Source organism: Leuresthes tenuis, unplaced genomic scaffold (genome assembly GCF_036924035.1).
Source record: "Leuresthes tenuis unplaced genomic scaffold, fLeuTen1.0.hap1 SCAF_17, whole genome shotgun sequence".
NCBI classification, from domain to species: domain Eukaryota; kingdom Metazoa; phylum Chordata; class Actinopteri; order Atheriniformes; family Atherinopsidae; genus Leuresthes; species Leuresthes tenuis.
In genome coordinates this window covers 13,960,821-13,979,612 of record NW_027325371.1, presented here as the reverse complement: position 1 = coordinate 13,979,612, position 18,792 = coordinate 13,960,821, and the positions used below count along the sequence as shown (strand labels likewise).

The window sequence follows — 18,792 nt, the reverse complement described above, 5'->3', positions numbered from 1 at the left end:
ATGTGATTGTAGAAAATACAAGATTCTGCAAAATGCAATTAAAATCTTGAAGGAACTGAAAGGAAAAATGCAGTTGCTTAATATATTAATATTAATAGAACATAGTGATATTAATCATTTTCCAAATATTAACTGAGAAATTAGAGATAAAAATAACAACCCCCACCCCCTAAATACCAAAACTGAAATATATCTATAATGGGATCAAACAAACTCATGAACACAGAAGAGGACTCCCACAAAGGCTTGGAGAAACAGGTCAGTGACCTGATGTAGCCCTGCAAAGATGCTGTCAGTAGGGGGTTGAAATAACACTGAAAACCTTATATTGTTGGAAATGGGACGTGTGGTTATCATGTACGTGTCCCACTCAGTTGTTCACTTAATTTCAATTGCACAGGAAAGACGCAAGAAATAGTCAATTACATAAAAATAAATAACAGGACATTTAAAAAAAAAAATTGGATGTACAGGATTTGTTTAGAATATAAGTGTGCTGATCTCCATAAACAACCATACCATCGGAGGGGGAGAAGAGTGTGTGTGTGGGGGGAGGGGGGGATGACCGATGTGACAATGAATGACCAGCACAGTGCAAGACTGAGCCTGGGTTGCATCAGCATGTGCATAAAAATGCAGAACCTTGTCACACAAGTTAACTGTCAAATAACCAAACAGAGCCACGAGTTAGAGGTCACACATTGCTAGTGTTTAATTGGCCAGTTACACAGGTGCTTAAAGGTCAAACACAAATCTGACCATACATAATGGCAGCAGACGACACAACCTAACAGACATGGAATGCCCAAGAGCAGAAAACAAGTGTCAGTTCAATGTCCAAACTTCAACAATACATCCCGTCTCATCAATGTTAAAGACATCTGGAAAACACTTTTCAGACTTAAAGGAATATGTTTCGCTGTCTTCATGAAAACGAGTAACAAAAAAGAAAACAAACAAAAAAAATGACACAGAAAACTGCTGAAGTTCTGTTTTAAAGTATCTCTGCTAACATTTTTAGACACTATTTAACCTTCATGGTTTTAAAATTAATCTCCGCGTTACCTGGCAACCATATTAAATCTACATAACCATGCGTAACAATACAGTATTAAAAAAAGTAAAGCTCAATAATAATACCTTTTAACTAATAAATAGTTAAATGTTTATTATAATCCAGGTTACAAAGACACAAATAAGTCGGTGAAGTTATTGTTGATGTTAACAAGATTGACAAATATGTCCCTCGAATGGGAGGTCCATTCTGAAAACTGTTAATTCAGCAAATCTAAAGCCTGATTAAGCTTTAACAATTCAGTGGGAGACTAAAACAGGCTGCCTCTGATTAACCAGGCTTTTTGTGTTAAGTGGACATAAATGAAAATCTTAAGTGCAGAGTCATTTTTAAATGAAATGGGGAAAAAAAAAAAAAAAAAAGCTGGGACGAATTCCTCTCTGCCTCGGTGTGATTCTCTACGCACCAAAGGCAAAATCCAGTCACTTTGCTTAAAATCAGTCAATCACAGAAATGCTTGCCAGCAGCTCCGATAAAAGCGAATTAATCATGACAGAGTGAAAGCATATTAATGAAAATATGTCTGGGACTGCAATCAACATCAGATAGATGAGTGCTGGAAGGATGCATGAAAAACACAAATAAAATCAGGGGATGAAATATAACAAACATCTCTGTACTTAAGATTTTATTAGAAGCCAATATGTGTTCAACCAGATACAGAAGCTACAAGTTGTTGTATTTTGAGGTATATAGATTATGTAGCATTGAGTATGTGAATACATCATTTACAAGGGCGGGTCACTGTGATCACTGTAAGCTGTATGTTCTGCCCTTCAGTCAATTGTGATGCCAGTTCTATTCATACTGATCTTTAAAATCTTTTTTTTTTTTTTTTTGGTCATCTCTCTTTTACGCCACTTCGAACATTCCTGAAAGTTTCTGCAATTACAAACTTGACGATCCATCTACCTGCTTTGACGCAAACGAGTGCTGCAGTTACAGTTAGAAAAGTTGTGCAAAGTGAAGTCATTCTTAAGATCACTTCCCCTCCCCCTAGAAAAATAGTGACAATCTTCAAAACACAAAGGACAAAATGCACATTCGTTTTTGCATCAAAGTGCACACACAACGTCGTAACGGGGGAAGGAGAATGTACACCAACAAGTAACGCTTATAGCTCACGAATGTCCCTACTCTTGGACAAGTTAAATCAAACACTAATTGGTCATTAAAGCCTTAATATTCTTTGGAATGGCTAAAAATGTGTGTGCAGTTGTTCAAACTCTTCTCAGTTTATTTGTTTTAGCTTTCCAGAAGACGAAAAAGATTGATGAGAAATATTCCACAAATCCTTCCCCTTAGCTGTTTTAAATGCCTATAAGGAGTTTCTGACTAATACGTTTTAGAGGTCTTCTTTTTCTATAATTCCCTTTGGTTCAAGGAATGCTGGCAATACATAGTTTATCAATATTACAACTGATGTTCCTGGTTAATGGAATTTGCCTCCTAATATCTTTCTTTTCTTTTACAGTGCTTTCTGCAAACTAAGTTAGGATCTTTCCATTCCACATAAGCTTATGCAGAAGCCTTAAATGGAGTATTTGTTGAGATTAAAAATAAAAATGCATGGATCAACCATAACCACAGCTCTAGTACATAGTACAGATCAAACCATTAGAACAATAAATGCATAAATAAGCATTAGCTGAATGCAGTAGAAAATAACATTATAATTTCAACCATGTGCTTCCGTATCAACTCAATGCATGGACCTGCAGGGAAAATTTCCCCATTCATCTCACAGTACTCTACCGCATTCTTAAAACCCCATGAGACAAGTTAGGGTGTCTCCATTTGGCCGAGTGTTACAAATGAGCTGCAAGGCTGCGAGTAGTACATCCCACGTTAACAGATTAATACATCCATTTATAGAATAACGCAACACAGTAGAGTGCGCAGTAAACATCTTTAACCTCTATGGGTTTCAGCAACACTGGCAAAATTACAACAAGGAAGAGGAGATCACTTGCTACGTCACTTCCAGTCAGCGGTGAAATGGGACTAGAAGGTCTGTTCTGGATAGGATACGTTTGGGGCAAAGACTGTCAGATCCCCTGATGGATGACTGAGGTTCTCGGAGAACACTACAAGGCAAAGAGAGCATCCTCCGTCCGTTCTGCCTTCTTATGGGAACCACTTGGGGCGCGAGCTGGGTGAGCTGGGTTCGTTCCAGGGGGCGATGGTACGGAGTCTGCTGCCTTGGCCCGCTCTTCCAAGAATTTATCAAACTCTACAGGAAACAAAACGATTAACCAAAGGCACATCAGAAAAGGGACACGTGCACTTAACTGTAATCAGAGTCTGTACCTTCACTGGTCATCCCTTCCTCAGCGGCATCCCCTTTCTATGACAAAGGGAAGAAAACAAAAGAGCTAATATCATTCAAATATAGGATGAGAACGTAAATGCATCTTTTCAAAACACAGACATGAACCTTAGCGTAGAGAGTAAGTAACATAATAAGTGACATAATAAGACCCGGTGGTCACACAATTGTGACAATGTAATATTCACACTGAGGCAAAACCACACAAAGCGGCTCACAAAGGATCTGGCAGTCATGCACTCTCCCGCACTCTTCAAAACAAGTAACCTTCTTGAGCAACTCCATAACTTCCACATGCATAAGATAAAGAAGATCATGGCAGCTGTTTTCAGTCAGTTACCATTAGCAATGTGTTAGCATGTGTGAGTCAGCCCTCATGACAACCTGTTATGTCTATGGATAGCTAATATGGATTAGCTAAGAGTGCAGTGAAGAAAAGGATTTGAAGTTGAAGGAGACTAAAGTCAAATGTGTGTAGTTATATGTAATAGATGGATGAGATGCGCTATCCAAGAAGAACAGAAAAAAATGGAGGAAAGAGAGAAAGAAGAACAAACAGATATAACTTAAGGTATAAAAAAGTCTCACCACATCAGCACAGAGCCACTCCTCTATGTCATCCATGACAGAGGACTGCGATACGGGGATCTATGGAGCAAAGCCATGGAAAAAACGAGGGTGGGGGGGGGGGCACCAAAGCCACACGACAATAAGAAAACCAACCCCAAAAACAAAGATGCAACACACACACATTCAAAAATAACAAGAAGAAGAATCACCAAAGGCTCAGAGACAAAGATGTTCAAAACAAAACAAAACAAAAAAAGATCATTTGCTCCAAAGACACACTCTCGACTCAACGATCTGCTCCTCAGCGCTGCTATGAGAGAACAGGAGCCCTCAGTCTGTGTACCGTTCTCATTAGTTCTGCAGTCCTGACATGGCTTAGCAGCTGCCGTCTAATGTCACGCAGCAGAGATAATTATTCCACATCATTAGTTAATTAGCAAATTGCTTGAACCTGATTAAGACATTGATTGAATAGGAAAAGCTGAGAGCACAGGGACTGTCGAGAGGCACGGGCAAACCTGGAAAACACAAACACAAACGCACCACACACCAACAGCAGAACATGAGCATCGCTGAATGGCGGGCGGTGACTGTGGTGATGGAAGCCATGTCAGACTGGATGGTGTGTTTTTGTTCAGGTATGTGTGAGGACTAAACAATCACAGCGAATGAGGAGCGCGCCGCACTATATGTCACTGAAACAAAGGAACTTCCACTGAGGATCCAGAAACTTTTCTTGAGAGCAATAAAAACAATGTCACTTGCATGCTTTCCAGTTACAAGATCAAAACCAGGCTCCCGTGTGATCAAGCCAGAGTCGATATTTGATCTTGTCCTGATATCAGTTAATAACGGAGAACAATGAGCGTTTTTTTCCTGCGGCCCTGGTTTTCACACCACAAAAACACAGGCGGGGTTTCCTTTTTAGATCAGTTTATGCAGTGAAAGAGCACGTCAGGAGGTAGGCCAAAGCGGAGGGGCAGTGAAGGCTATTCACAAGTAGGAAAAGGAAAACCATGCAACTTTGGGAACAGGACGGAGAATGTTGTTGGAAAGTGCACAGAAAGATGTCCGTCCCATTTATGACTCAAAGAAATGACACTGACGCGTTGTTTCATACAGCTCAAAGTGTAATCGCATACGTTGAAACGTGTAGCATCGAGTCACGCTGAAGAACAGTGCATCTAGCATTTTATTTGTTAGTTGCTTCATTTCTCACTGGTTAGTATTAGTAGTAACCCACCACGCCGCAGCAAGCCACCACCAACTCATTCACCTATTCAACCTCAAAAACGTTGGAAATAGCACAAAAGCAGCAGATTTTTCATTTCTAAAAGCTCCAAATGCATTGGGTGGGTGGCAAGTCTGGACAAAAGGCTGGCCAGATAGCGCCTAGAGTATTTCACAATGGAGACAAGCTTCTGGAAACTTATGGTCCATATGGGACATAGTTTGGCATCATGAAATAAGGAAAGCCTTCGCTGAAAAAGAGGCTGTCTGGATGGCAGCCTAAGATATATGACATGTTGCCTTTGTGATATTTTCAGCTAAAATGAATGTTCCATGATTTAAAAATGGCTTCAATATCTTTGGTTACATTTAAGACAGTTCAGCATCATTCTTGTCAGTGCATGACTCCATATCAGCGCTTTAATACTGCTCTCTGTAGTTGATGTGATTTTGCTGCGTAGCGGGAGTATTTCTGTTGTTTTAGTGCATTATTGTAAAGAGACAAGGGAGCTAATGTAAGTTCCTTGTGGCCCCTCAGGCTCATTATTAGATCCACAAATGGGTGGCATTAAGGTGAGCATCGGTATGAGGAAAGCGTCAAAACTTTGTTAAAAAGGATTCCAGGACAGAGAAGTGAGATGAGGCAACAAATACAAAGCAGCTCATGAGGATGATGGATGAAGCCAGAGGACATGATGTTGGACATAAGGGAGGGGTAGGAGGACACACTGTGGATAGAGTCCTCACCATTCCTTGGGTAATAAGCCAGCTGTCTATGGGCAGCTCCTGATCTGCTGGGTTATCATCCCCTTTTACCCTCAGCTGAATCAACAACAGAATAACACCTTACACAAGAGAAGAAAGGCCCCACCACAGCATAGCACACAGCGCAGAGAAAGAAGACAGAGGAGAAGTCAAATGTGCAAGAGATGCCCGTCATTGGAAAAGGATTTTTTTTTTTAAAAAGAAAAAAGAAAAAAGAAGAGAACATGAGAAAATGAAGAAAGATCATTCCATAAAAATGAAGGTAAGGAAAACAAAGTGGGGAAAAAGAAGAGAATGAATTTTGTACCTTACTAAAGAAGAACCGAGTCTCCTAACTTAAACTTCAATTTGTTATCATCAGCTTGTGTGTGTGTGTGTGTGTGTGTGTGTGTGTGTGTGTGTGTGTGTTTGGGAGCTGGTTCAGATTTCATAAGGTTTGTGTGGCGAGTGGTAAAAAAAACAGGAAAATATATCACAATGTGTGCTCAGAGAGAATGATTAGAAGATATTACTGACTTTGACTTATTCTCAATAAGTTTCCTGCTTCTCTTTTTCCCTTTTTCTTTTTAATCAACCTCAGTTCATGTTTATATAGTAAACGACTGGAAGAACTACAGCAGTCAATATTCAAAAAGGGACTGTAAGATGTCACCTGCAGCAAGTTAGACAGATTTGTACAGATTTTCTGTACTTATTCTAAATTCTTTTCCATGCTTATTACTTGATTACACACACACACATTCTCACAATCTTGACTACACTTTTCTGTTCGGTGCAAGCATCCCTGCGCATAGAACAATGTCACAGTAGCATATACAGAATAACAAACCACCACATGCTAAGAGTGACCAGGGCAGACTTGTACGAAGAGGCTTGTCGCCCATATAAAGAGCACAGATCCCTAAGGTCACACATGGCAGAAACTGCTTTAAACTATATGCTTCAGTTTACTCACCCCTCCAGTGTTCTGTTGCCTGACATCCAAAGCTGAGGCCAGGCCACCTAGAGCCTGAGGATCTTCATATTTTACACTGCGCACCAAAACCAAATACATCACAGTTAACACCTGGCACTGACGTTACATTAGAAACACAAACAAAGCAGACGTAGAAAAAGTTCAGCTTTTTTAAAAATCATTAGTGATAAGAGTGACAGTAAATTCATAAAAAAAATACATTTTTAGATTTTCAAAGAAAGTTAATGTTTATTTAATATTGTGACATTTGGATATTCCAGTAGTTTCACATTTATATTAGCTCTATATAACTGAGTTCAGAAATATCTAATCTGTAGACCTTCAAAAAAAATAAAATAACCTGCATTAGAAGAACATTCCCAAAAAAACTAAAGCACATAAAAGTGGATAAACCCACAACAAATGAATTATTGTCCTTTATGGCACAAGTCTGCTTAGTCACAGTAGGCTAATAATGTAAAGTGAAGGCTCAGGTAAATCCCAATAAGTGTGTGCTTGTGGTAACCTCATACACTTTGGCTATATAGGCCTGCGTTTTTCGGGGTGTTTGGCTTTTAAATGATTAATTAAAGCAGTCGTGCCAAAGGTCTTTGCAGAGGAACCCCCTCTAGATACTTTGGTAAAACATTTGTTGCAAACCGCAATTCTTTTCTCGCTCTCCGACACTTTGAAGATATCTCCACACTCCCGACATCTTTGTTTAGGTTTACCGCCTCACTGCACGTTGTTTTCTTGCGTCATTAAAACGCGCCGCTAATAGTCTATTTGGCCTTGCTATAAAGTTAAAATATATATATAATGTGGCTTTTTTTTTTTTTTTGCAATAATCGGCCGAATATATGCGGTTAGCGAATATTCGGTGAATCCCTAATTTCCATACATACCAGTTTTTAATAATTTAGCAAAAATGTTTTTTTTTTTTTTTAAGAAATGTAGAAATCCACTCAGGAGAAAGAAAATAATTAAATCACATCTGCAACTTTATTCAAACTGGTGATGTTGCTTAAACTATATAAAACGTACGAGTCCTTGTGGCAGAGGACAAAATAAAATTTTTTCAAATTTGCACAAGCCAGTAACATCCATCTGGTAATCTTAGTATTCTAGAAGAGACAAGAGAAAATGTTGCTCTACAAAGATGAATTAAGATTAGAGGGCAGAGGATAGATAATAAGGAAATTATAAAAGTGTAAACTGAGCATCATGAAACAAAGAGTAAGAGTGCCCCCAGGGTGGATTTCACTTTAAATATTAATAGTGGTTATGAATAGCTATTTGACTCATATAACAAAGTACCTTGAATAATACCACGAGAGGCTCTGGAAATGAAATCTAGACCTACTTCTTGCGCTGCTCAGCGAGAGAGCTGCTCCTGGTCTGGGCAAACATGTCAAAGTCGTCCTTGTTGTGGCCCGATAGAGACGACAGGGTGCCGCTCACGCTCTCTGAGCCCACATCTGGAGGAGAGCAGAAACAAAGGAGGGACCAGGAGAGATGGGGAAGGTTTCTAAAGACTTAGAATTCAAATATGAATGAATGGACTTATCTTTAAAAGCAACAAACTGGCGCTTCTTTACAGCACTGTGTGCGGCACAAAATAGAAGCAGCAACGCATATAAGCTTGAACTTAAATACTTGAGGGTGAAGAGACTCCTTAAGACTGACAGGAGAGCTGGATGCGGAAGGAAAGATATTCTAGATATTAATGTTACTGCACTTTGAGCGCATTAAGCTCCAATGCAGATCTGTGAGACTGACTGTAACATACAGTAGGTAGAAAATGGAAGCAGTGAGATACTTTTAAGTGTGGCTGTCCTGAAAAAAATGTTTGCATATTTAAAAGAGGCGTAAACTTATTTTTTTCCTCAGTCAATTACACATTAATTGACCTGAGACTGGGCAAAGTGTTAATGGTCTGGGGTATGAGCAACAAAAAATAGATCCAACAGCTTTTATTCTTACCGAGACTAGCAAGTGCCGTGGATAGCGAGGCTGTCGCAGAGTTGTGAGCTGGGGAAGCTGTGGCCCCAGCAGCAGAGCTGGCTGTAGGGCTGGATGCAGTCCTGGGGGTGACTACAGCAGGGGAGCCTGGGCCCAGGTCTATTAGGTTGTCTTCTGTGGCTTCGGTTAACATCTGAGAATGAAACAGAGAGGAAAAGAGACAACAAATATAGTGCAGCGGCATTATGAGGTGGTTTAAAGGTTTTTGCTTGAGGAATGAATGTACCGATGCAGCCATAAAACACAGATTAGAGAAGTTTATACTTCTTATGAGAGAAAAGAGGTAACACACACATACCCTACAGGACTAACTACACAATTTGAGACAATATCATGGTCAGCATTTATGGATTGGGGGAATAGGGGCAGTACTGGGAGTTGGATAAACACCGTGACAGATGTGTGAAAGTCCCACATAAGAAGAGGAGGGAAAAATGCAAATACAACTAGTTTCCCAGGGCGGTACTGATGTAGACACGTCATGTTAGTCTAACTCTAAATAGCACTCATGTTAACATTTGGCACTTATTCCAGTACAGAGGCTGGGATAGAACATGGTACTGGTGTCATACTTGCCTCCGTCAGCTAGCCAAAACAAACAGACAGAGCACACAGACAGATCAATAAAATACAAACGCAACCTGCTATGTGGGATGTAGTGAGAGATGTAACAGTCCTCTGGCAAACATACACTTTATATAGCACATTCAAAGTGCCTGACCTGTCCGGTTTTACAGAGCTTAAGAAGCTTACATTACACCTAAATGCTGTGATTGTTTGTGTGTGGAAAAAGGAAAAAAAAAAGCTGAAGTTAATAGTGATTTTTGATTGGGATAGTAAATTATCCTTATTTAAGTTTGGCACATTTCTCCCAGAATCCTAAATGTCCAACAACCTGCAGCACGTGAGGGCGTATTAATGTGTAAAACCGGATTTCATAAACAACTGTAAAGTGAACTGAAAACAAGCGATTCCTAAAGAGAATCCTGGGGTGTTTTTTACATGCAGAGCCTGATGGTTGATGGTACTCACCCCATTGTTCCGTGCTGCCCTGCCTGTCCTGTACCTCTCATACCTGTGAGCATTAAAAAAAAATAATAATAAAATGTTTACAAATCTTTCATCTTTTCATCAAAAAACAAATGAAAGAGACATTTTAGCAACTTTAAACCGCAGAAAGCCTAAAAACCATGAGTTACGTACACTGCTTGACTCTGTGATGTTTGGAATTGCTTGAAATGGAACCCGTGTTATCTTATCTACTTACAGCAGGTATGATAGAATCTGTTTCGGTGTTTTATCTATAAAGCCGTGCTTTGACACACTTTTTGTGTGCACCTCGACCAACACAGGCACGACTTCTCAGCCCCTCGCTGTGCTTGATAAAAATCACGTTTGACCGACTGGACGCACCTCTCATATCGAAGGAAAATATTGTTGAGGTCATCGTTGACGTGAAGCAGCTCCTCGGTCACTTCCTCGTTGGAAACGCGAGAAATCAGCTCAACGACTCTCTGCTGCATCGCCCTGCATGTTCTGTTCAACTCCTGGAAAGATGGGAACATCAACGGATTCATCGACAGTTAAAAGACAGACGGAGCGGCGAGGAAATGTACTGACGGACGCACAAAACTGTCCACGAATAATTCAACTAGTCCTCCCTCAACATTCCACTGTGTCATACACTTTCCGTTTTATGCTGCTCTGTTTTAAGCATAGTCTAAAAAAATCAAATGTGCAACAAACGAACCAAATGTGTATTTAACTGGTGAATCAGAGCTGAGCAAGTGAAAAGCATTTGCTCAAGCACATTAGGTTTAAGCTCATTATGGAGACGCTAGAAATAGAAGCAACAAGTCATAAAAAGGCTCCACATAACAATTACAACTGGCACTGGTTCCTCAGCACCAAGCCAGATCCTTGGGGTGACACAAATACCTGCATGGATTTGGCCTGAGGAGATTAAACGCTACATGGGCTTCTGTGACACTGGCTGATTTCCAGTTCCAGGGATTGTATCAGAGCCCCTCTGTCTCACAGCTATTGATAAGTTGGGAGAGAAAACTTAACATGCCGCTCCCCCTAGTGGCCCCAAAGAGCTACAACACTTCACAGCTGGGACGTCACGCTGGGAGCGTTTGGCTTCCTGGATGAGCATCTTCTTTGGGGGGGAGATGCATAAAAAAAGAGCATTCTGCATGAGCCTACATTCAGTTCCACGTTAAAGTTGGATGTAAATAGGTTGCTTGTATAATCTTCCCCTTCACAGAAATAAGAGAATCTGATGCGTTTGCCTCAAATTCTCCTCAAAGAAAACTTGAAACCCAAATTGGTTAAACAAATTAAATCGTTCTCATGTCAGTAGCTGTGACTTTTAAAAAACTCAAAGTCGTGTCCAACACACCACGAGCAGCTGTTTGAGAGGTTAAATGTGCTGCTGTGAACCTAAAAGTGTACTAACCTGAAGCAGCTCCAGGTCAGAGACATCTTCCTGACCAGGGACCATCTCGGTTAGCATCTCCGACATGACTTTAATGTTTCCTCTCACGACGTCCAGCTCACTCCGCAGCCGGGCAATCTGAAAGCAGGCGAGCTTTATGAAAAACATGACATGACATAAAATATCGAGAATCTGCTCTCGTTTTCACAGCTTTCACTGCAAAACACTGGATAAGAACAGCTTTAATGATGTTGCTTTCAGGGCCCCTCACCTGTTCGGGGGTTGCTGTGAAGGGGCTGGGCACATTAGAGGTGGGTGGGGCAGCAGGAGCCGGTGGGGCGGGCTTTGGAATTCCAGCGGCAGTTGAAGCAGGAGCGAGGTACTTGATCATGGCTGGATCCACCTCTGGTGTACCCTGCAATGAAAAAGAAAAAAAAAAGAAACTTAAAAATCTGTGTATGTTAATATTAAAACCGTGTCTCCGTGTATTTCTACTTACTCTCTGCGGTGTGTGAATGGGAGACAATGCATCCAGGTCTGCCATTGGAAACTCAATGCCCTTCCTCTTCAGTTCCTCGTAAATATGGACCACTCCGGTCAAATCAGGACTACTCCTGAAGGCATCAGCCCAGGACTGTCAAAACACATAAAAAGAAATTATGCAAATATCACATACAACTGCTGATAAGCACTAGAAAGAGGAAAATAAATTACAGCCAAAGAATACAACAAGCCTTTTGTTTCTGGGCTGTATGAACGTTCTCAACAAGAACCTAGAATCTCCCTCATGTACCGTTAACTCTAAAAACTCGCCACGAGAGGAATCTCCATCTGGGTTTCCTTCCACAAATGCTCATAAATATTTAAAGGACAGCAGAAAGCGACACACTGAACTCCATCTGTTGGCTGAGGTGACCTCAGGTAGCAACACAAGTAGCTCAAGTCTGTGGTCTAACATCTGGGAAGCGTGAAGCGTGAAGCACCCGCCTGACCCATGCTACAATTCCGGGTAGAATAACGCTCACTACTTCTCAGGCAGTGTCAAACGAGAGAAAGATCTGAAAATAACACAGTTAATAAACACTGAAAAAGATGGGGGGTGGGATAGAGAAAGCTCACTCACCTGTATGAGAGACAGCACTTTGTCTTGCACGATGGTGGGAGGGTTGGATTTGGGGGAGATGATTTTGACAAGAACCCCATCGATGAAATCTCTGTTGGCCACGTGGATGTGAAACCTGTGTCCGCAGTTTTTCACACACGTCTCCAATACCTGCAGAAAGGGAAGAGGAGGCAAGAAAAGGAAGCATTACGCCAGCGTTCAGGTGACATCTGAGTCAATTCACCGTTTTATTTTTCATTCTGTGACCTAAAGCTTGTAAGGGAGCTCAGAAGGTGTGTGCTTTCTGAAGGTCACCAACAATGTTAACCGATTAACTGCTGGAAACATCCCGTTGTTTCATGATCACATTCGGTAATTAAATGCCATTTGACCGGCTAAATGTATGACCAACGTTTGACATGACAGTTGAATTAGTAAATGCTGCCAGCTGTACGGCCATCAGGTGTTTATTCAACATCAATTTAAGCCCTTTCAGTCTGGTTATAAGGTCAGCCACCAGCAAAGATTAAACTCCTCGGCACGGTGACATTCATCTTTCAGTCGGATTTCGCCGTGTGGGATAGCATCAGGAGAAGAATCGGCGTAATGACAGCGCTTTTCCCAGACAACTTAAACTCAAACTCAGAAGACATAAATGACTACTCTGTTCAGTGGAAGTTACCACTTTAAAAGAGAGCCGCTCTCCTGTTACTGAAAAGTCTGACTTTATGCTTAACATACCCCACTAAGCCCTTAATCTGGCTTTGCAGTCTGACGATGCCATTTGCCGCAGCCCTTTTCCCCTTTTTTCCCCCCATAATGTTGTCAAAGAGTTCCGTTGTAGATTTAAAACTGTTCTTTCTGCCACAGTTTGGTTGTTGATCATTCATATCTGTTTTGGGGTCGCTGGTTTATTTTAAAGTAGCCAAGAGATCTCCTTGTATTCTTCATTCGGATGTGTGGGTAACTTAGGGGCTTTTAACTAGCAGAGCTTTTAAAGATGTAGAGGTATGTGAGCACAGCTTAAAGGAAATGGCTGCTGTAAACAAAATGAGAGGCGTGGCTTCCTCAATACGGGGGCTCGAAGATATTTGTTATATAACGCCCTCTGATACATTTGGTAAGTTTACTGGCAGCCGAATTACTAACTTCTTACCGTCAGTGCCAGCATAATCTCTCTGTAGTTCTTGTTCGCAGTCAGTCTCTTCTTCAGTGCCCGCATGGCATCTTTCGGCCTGGAGACAAACAACAACAACAACAAAAAAAGGTTCCAGCTTCATTCACGACACCTGCAGAGAACAAGCATTTCCGGTGCCACTAAAACAGATACCAGTCTGTCTGTCTGTCTGTCAGAGGACCCATTTGACAGAGTCAAAGAAGCACCGTCACACCATCTGGGTCTCTCTTTTCTTTCAGCGTGACTAAAGAGCGCCTCTCCCAAAGCAAGATCAAAGCCGTCTATGCATGAAGAGTTTAGTGTGGTTTTCTGCCTAATGCTCCTCATTTCTTCACTGCAGAAGAGACTTAATGAGCTTTTATGAGCTCCTATGAGCTCCGGTACAGCTATTAAGAGAGGCTGCCGATACAGAGAGAGATGGGCAAAGGCAGAGAATAAAAACTATCTGCAAACATAAGGTGTGCGAGTGACTTTTTTTTTTGTGGATATAACAGCTCTCTGTTTCTTTGCCACAGTTGCCTTTTGTTTGGGTGGTACATCTGTTTCGCTTGATCTCGTTTCAGTACACACCATCTGTTGTCACACTTGTAAAAATAGGATAGCTGATGATCTGGCAGCACACCGAATCATGCACTTTCCAATCGCACAAGGGAGGCTTCAAGCAGATGCAGACTCTCCCGAGAGTCAAGCCTCACATTGTCTCACAAAACATCACGGACGCGTGAAGTTTTCCCTTCGTCTGTGCTCGTCTGAGTCTTTGTTCCGAGAGCAGCGAGACAATGAGCGCATGTTGGCATGAGGAATGTGAAAGAGAGAGACAAGGGGAAAAGAAAGACTCCAGAAAACCACTTTACATTCACTCAAACATCACTTTTTAACATTTACCGTGAAGCCCGTTTAAGATACTTTAATCATAAGTGAATGCCCATATCAGATGATTAATATCATTTTCTTTTTTTGCACGTTAATCCTGAGTTACTAAAAAAAGAAAGTTTATATCAAAACTGCTTAGGTCTAAAAAAATAAGGCAACAATAATTATTGCTCTAATAAGAGCAATAAAGAAAATACAAGTCTAAAGGTTTGACAGCCTTAAGCAACACTATAGGAGGCTGATGCAAGATCTGAATTCATTCATTCATTCATTTATTCATTCAGTCAGTCACACCTTGGGAAAACAAAAGGCTCAGTGTGCTGTGGTTTCTGTCAGAAAGTCACAGCCGCCAGTGTATTATTTGCTTGAGTCCCTCCGTCAGCAAGTGCGATAAGACAATAAGAGTTCTATTACAAACTGCTGTGAGACCAGAAGTGCTTTTTGGGCACAATACCCTCACTAATCCTTCAGAATGACGATAAGACTAATTATAACCCAGAAATAATTAATTTCCTGCTCACCCCTCATCTGTTTCATTGATGATATCGCAGATCTCCATGTTGAGTGTCCAGTCCTCGTTCTGGAGGCCTCCGTCTGTGGCTCTCTCTGGAGGAAAACACAAAGAGTTCAACCAGAACCTTAATTATACTGTACTTCATTGTTTTGGGGTCTTTGTATTGCTCTTTTTAGTACAAAGATATGGTTTGACATTGAGATTTTCCCTGGGCTTCAATACGGGCCCTGTGATGCAGAAAGCAACCAACATATAAACCAACTAATTCCACCTGTGGAAAGAAACACGACATTGATCCAATTTACATCTGTAAAGCACAACATTCAGCAACACTCGATGTTTGAGTGTCTGAGTGACAAGTGAGCTCTGGTTACTCGACGATGCAGCCCCAAACCGTGGCTGGCGCTGAAGTGGATTTCAGTTTTGATACCCGATGCCACGTTCGCCGCCTGCTGGCTGTCTCAGGAGTAAACATGCTGCGGTGTCTATGCCAGGCTCAGTTGTCGTCAGTGCGTACTGTAAGCTGATGCCCACGAATTAAAGCAACTCCTGGTTTGCATACAGTAGCATAACAAGTGCAGCAGAAGTGGGAGCAAGTCAGCACCTGGTCTCTTCACATTTAAAGAGGTCATATCATACTTTTTCTGGGGTTTGTCCCTTTCATCTGGAGTGTAAGAACATTCAAAAATCCCACAGTGCATATCTAAGAATATTATTCTCTTCCCATATAGACACTGCCCCTGAACGGCCTGAAATGCCTCGTTTATAGTCCTGGAAATAGCTTAATCAACCAAACTGTTTAAGGGTTGTAGCAGAAAATGCTGAGTTGAAAGATCTCATTAAGAGAAGGAAGGTGATGAGAGAAACATGACAACAGAAATAATAAAAAAAAAAGAATAAAAAAGAGACCGCTACAACAGAACACTTTTAAAACTCCACGTGGGTTCATTGTTGAGGTTGCAAAACCGGGTAAATAAGCTTTATGCTATTTTGAAGTTCCCTTTTTGAGATGCGGACAGCCTGTGTGAACAAGATTTATTAATAGCCTGAGAGGACAGTAATCTCAGTCAGAAGGATTTGGTTGAGGTCTCAGCCTGGGATCAGGAGACAGGTGAGACAGCCACAATTATTCATTTCCTTTCACTTTCACATTGCTGTCTGCAGGGCTCGCACAAAACTGTCCCGTTCTAAGAAATAATCACCCACCATCTGCCTCCGCTGGTGCTTCTGATGAATTACCAGAAAGAACCAAACATTCAGCTGGAAGGTGGCAAGCCAAAATGTCAGGAGAAAGTGACACTGACTGTGTGTTTGATGCAGCTGTTCAGCCATTACCGCTGGAACAGCCTGAAACAAAGACCACAGCGAGATGATCTCCCCTTCACACTCAACTCTACCATTTAATAGCTTTTTGGCTCCAGGCAAGATGTAAGAGGATCCAGACCGTGAGAGGCCACAGTGATGAGCCGACGCTCGAGCCCTCACTGTTCCTCGCTCCATCTCTTTCTTCCCCTTCTCAGGCTCAGTCAATCCATCATGTGCATGGATGCTGCCTTCTCTCTTTAAAAGAGCTTTACCTCTGGAGAAAGCCATGACTGACTTTCCGTGACTGGGTCTCAAAAAATTCTCATCTTATCGATTTTTTTGAGCAGGGACAGGAGGAGCTGAGCAGGCTGTCACACCCACACCAAAGGCTTCTCACTTAGCCAAGGTCCTAAATTTTGTGACTCACTACATTGGACTTTTTCATGCTCTACTTCACTCTCTAATCGACTTGTCAACAGATTGGGCATCCGCCTAGAGGGAGTTTTTTTTTTTTTCCTTTGCGTTTCCCCATCTTCAAACACATTCACCTACAAAAAGCCATTGCATTTCAAGCTGTGGCCGTGTCTGACTTGGGTGTTAAACTGGTAGCATATATAACATGAGTCTGGAAGAATTAACCATCGGCTTCTTCTTTTGCAATATCCCATGTAATCTCCTCAAGTGGATTGTCATGTCAAGGCAGGGCAGAGCACAAGTACAGGAGGAGGAGGAAAGAGGAGGGAATGAACTGTTGAATGTGCTGGAATGACACTGAAAAACTGCAGTCTTCCATATGGAACACAGTGCGTTCATTCGTGATGGTGGTGTGTCATCTACCCACACCCCTCATCAACCCAAAGGTCCTGGGAATTGACACCACACAAGAGAAGTCAGTCCATCACGTGGCTTTAACAGAGCAAAGCTGTGCCATGCACTTACCAACAAAGCCACAAAGTCCCTCCCTCGCCTATCACGCTTCAATGTGGACTTCTAAGCCTCTTCATTCCTCTATTCTTAAATATTTCTTAACACATACTAATTCAATTCTCTTCAACCTGCCCAAGTAATAACAAAACTTTGGCACCAGCTGCTAGCCAAACGTTGGTCAACTTTGTAAAATGGTTGCAAATTCTACTTATATGCCAGGCTCGTGTGCATAGAGTTTGACATACATCCCCTCTCCTTTCCTCTCTTCTTATTGTGTCAGGTAAGGTGATCCTTTAGCCCTGCCGCTGATGGGTACACAGCGCTGTCAATGCAACAGACAGCTGGTTACAGCCCCACACAGTGCAGGGACACCACAGCAGAGACCCGGCTGGGGATACAGACAGCTCTGTGAAATGCTGAAATCCAAGATGTGCTGCATGCAACCTGCTGTATAACCTAGATGGATGCCAGTAGCTTAGAATACTAGAAACGATGCTCCTGGTGATCCTGAGGTCTTCCTTCTGATTTTTGTATGTAGAAAGTGACAAACAAACTGATTTTCTGATTTTCACCAAATCTTGAGAGTCTTTCACACAACTCTCTCTCTCTCTCTCAATGGGAACAGAGCAGCAATGACGCTGTAAACCAGTGCAGTATCCTGTAATGTTCCACTATAACGAAAGGGAAGCTCTGCAAAAGTATAAGTATGTCCCTGCTCTCAGAATACACTTTTACATAAAGGCGCTCTCTTTTGCATCATTACCCAATGATTATGACACTAAGACAGCGCCGATTACAACTGGCCTGAATCGGGTGTTCTGTGAAATAGTTTTGTAAATAAAAAGCTGCGAGCTGTAAAGACAGATGCAACCACAACTAAAGGACGTGGCGTGCTTTTCCTCCAATGGACGAGCAAACATCAGAGATGAGAGCTTAGAGAATTCAAAATGAACAGCAACTGGGCTGACCAGGCAATTTGGTCAACTATTGTTCAGGGACTGAGGTAAATCATAATTCTCACAAGTACTCCGACAGCCACGTCACTACACCATCAAAAGCCCAGTGATTTCATTTGTTTAAAACCGCATGACACTGGCAACACAAATACATGGCAATTTAGCATAAGGCACTTGGGATTGTAACGGACTAAGTTAGGGAGGTTACCCGGCTAACATTAGCTGAGAGCTCATTCCAAGCTGATGACGTTTGCAAGGAAGATGCCAACTAGCTCGCTTTTTCCTCAATTCAAAACTGTTCACACTCGTTGAAAATTCCCAAATTTTGGTTGGTGGAGGAAGCAGCACTTCTCTTATCAATAATCTCAAGGCTTGACGTACCTACACATTGGCCCACAGGAGTGCTGTACGGATTTCCAAGCAAGAACTCCATTTTGACAACAAACGATCCGCTTCAGAATGACAGAGGCTGAGGCCCAGAGGCAGTGGCGTTAAGCCCCGCCCTTTAATGAATACTATTGGATGGAACAAAACTGATCCTTCCATATGTTT

The 18,792-nt window shown here is 41.7% G+C and overlaps 2 protein-coding genes across 5 annotated transcripts in view; one reads left to right on the top strand and one right to left on the bottom strand.

Annotated features, from left to right (window-relative positions):
* rps2 (ribosomal protein S2) overlaps positions 1–18,792 on the top strand; it is a 196,996-nt gene that overhangs the window by 144,461 nt on the left and 33,743 nt on the right. The window lies entirely within an intron of this gene.
* Positions 688–18,730, bottom strand: tom1l2a (target of myb1 like 2 membrane trafficking protein a). 4 transcript variants are annotated; one of them, XM_072368187.1, is made up of 16 exons: positions 18,622–18,730; positions 15,060–15,144; positions 13,645–13,723; positions 12,510–12,659; positions 11,886–12,020; positions 11,658–11,801; positions 11,408–11,524; positions 10,360–10,493; positions 9,979–10,021; positions 8,908–9,079; positions 8,288–8,402; positions 6,925–7,000; positions 5,952–6,026; positions 3,993–4,052; positions 3,386–3,422; positions 688–3,308 (listed from the first exon to the last, which is right to left on the bottom strand). In XM_072368187.1, exons 1-16 carry the CDS (start codon positions 18,671–18,673, stop codon positions 3,163–3,165), a joined length of 1,620 nt encoding a protein of 539 aa, XP_072224288.1. In that variant the 5' UTR covers positions 18,674–18,730; the 3' UTR covers positions 688–3,162. The 4 variants fall into 4 exon arrangements, with proteins under 4 accessions (XP_072224288.1, XP_072224289.1, XP_072224290.1 ...); XM_072368188.1 differs by lacking the exon at positions 5,952–6,026; XM_072368189.1 differs by lacking the exons at positions 3,993–4,052; positions 5,952–6,026.

Bases quoted from the DNA above. Each gene is read 5' to 3' on its own strand.
- tom1l2a (XM_072368187.1), bottom strand. From the start codon at position 18,673: ATGGAGTTCTTGCTTGGAAATCCGTACAGCACTCCTGTGGGCCAATGT. The intron at 4,053-5,951 runs GTGAGGACTCTA...TTTGCTCCATAG, and splicing joins GGCTTATTACCCAAGGAATG to ATCCCCGTATCGCAGTCCTC. The intron at 3,309-3,385 runs GTACAGACTCTG...TGTTTCCTGTAG, and splicing joins GGAAGGGATGACCAGTGAAG to AGTTTGATAAATTCTTGGAA.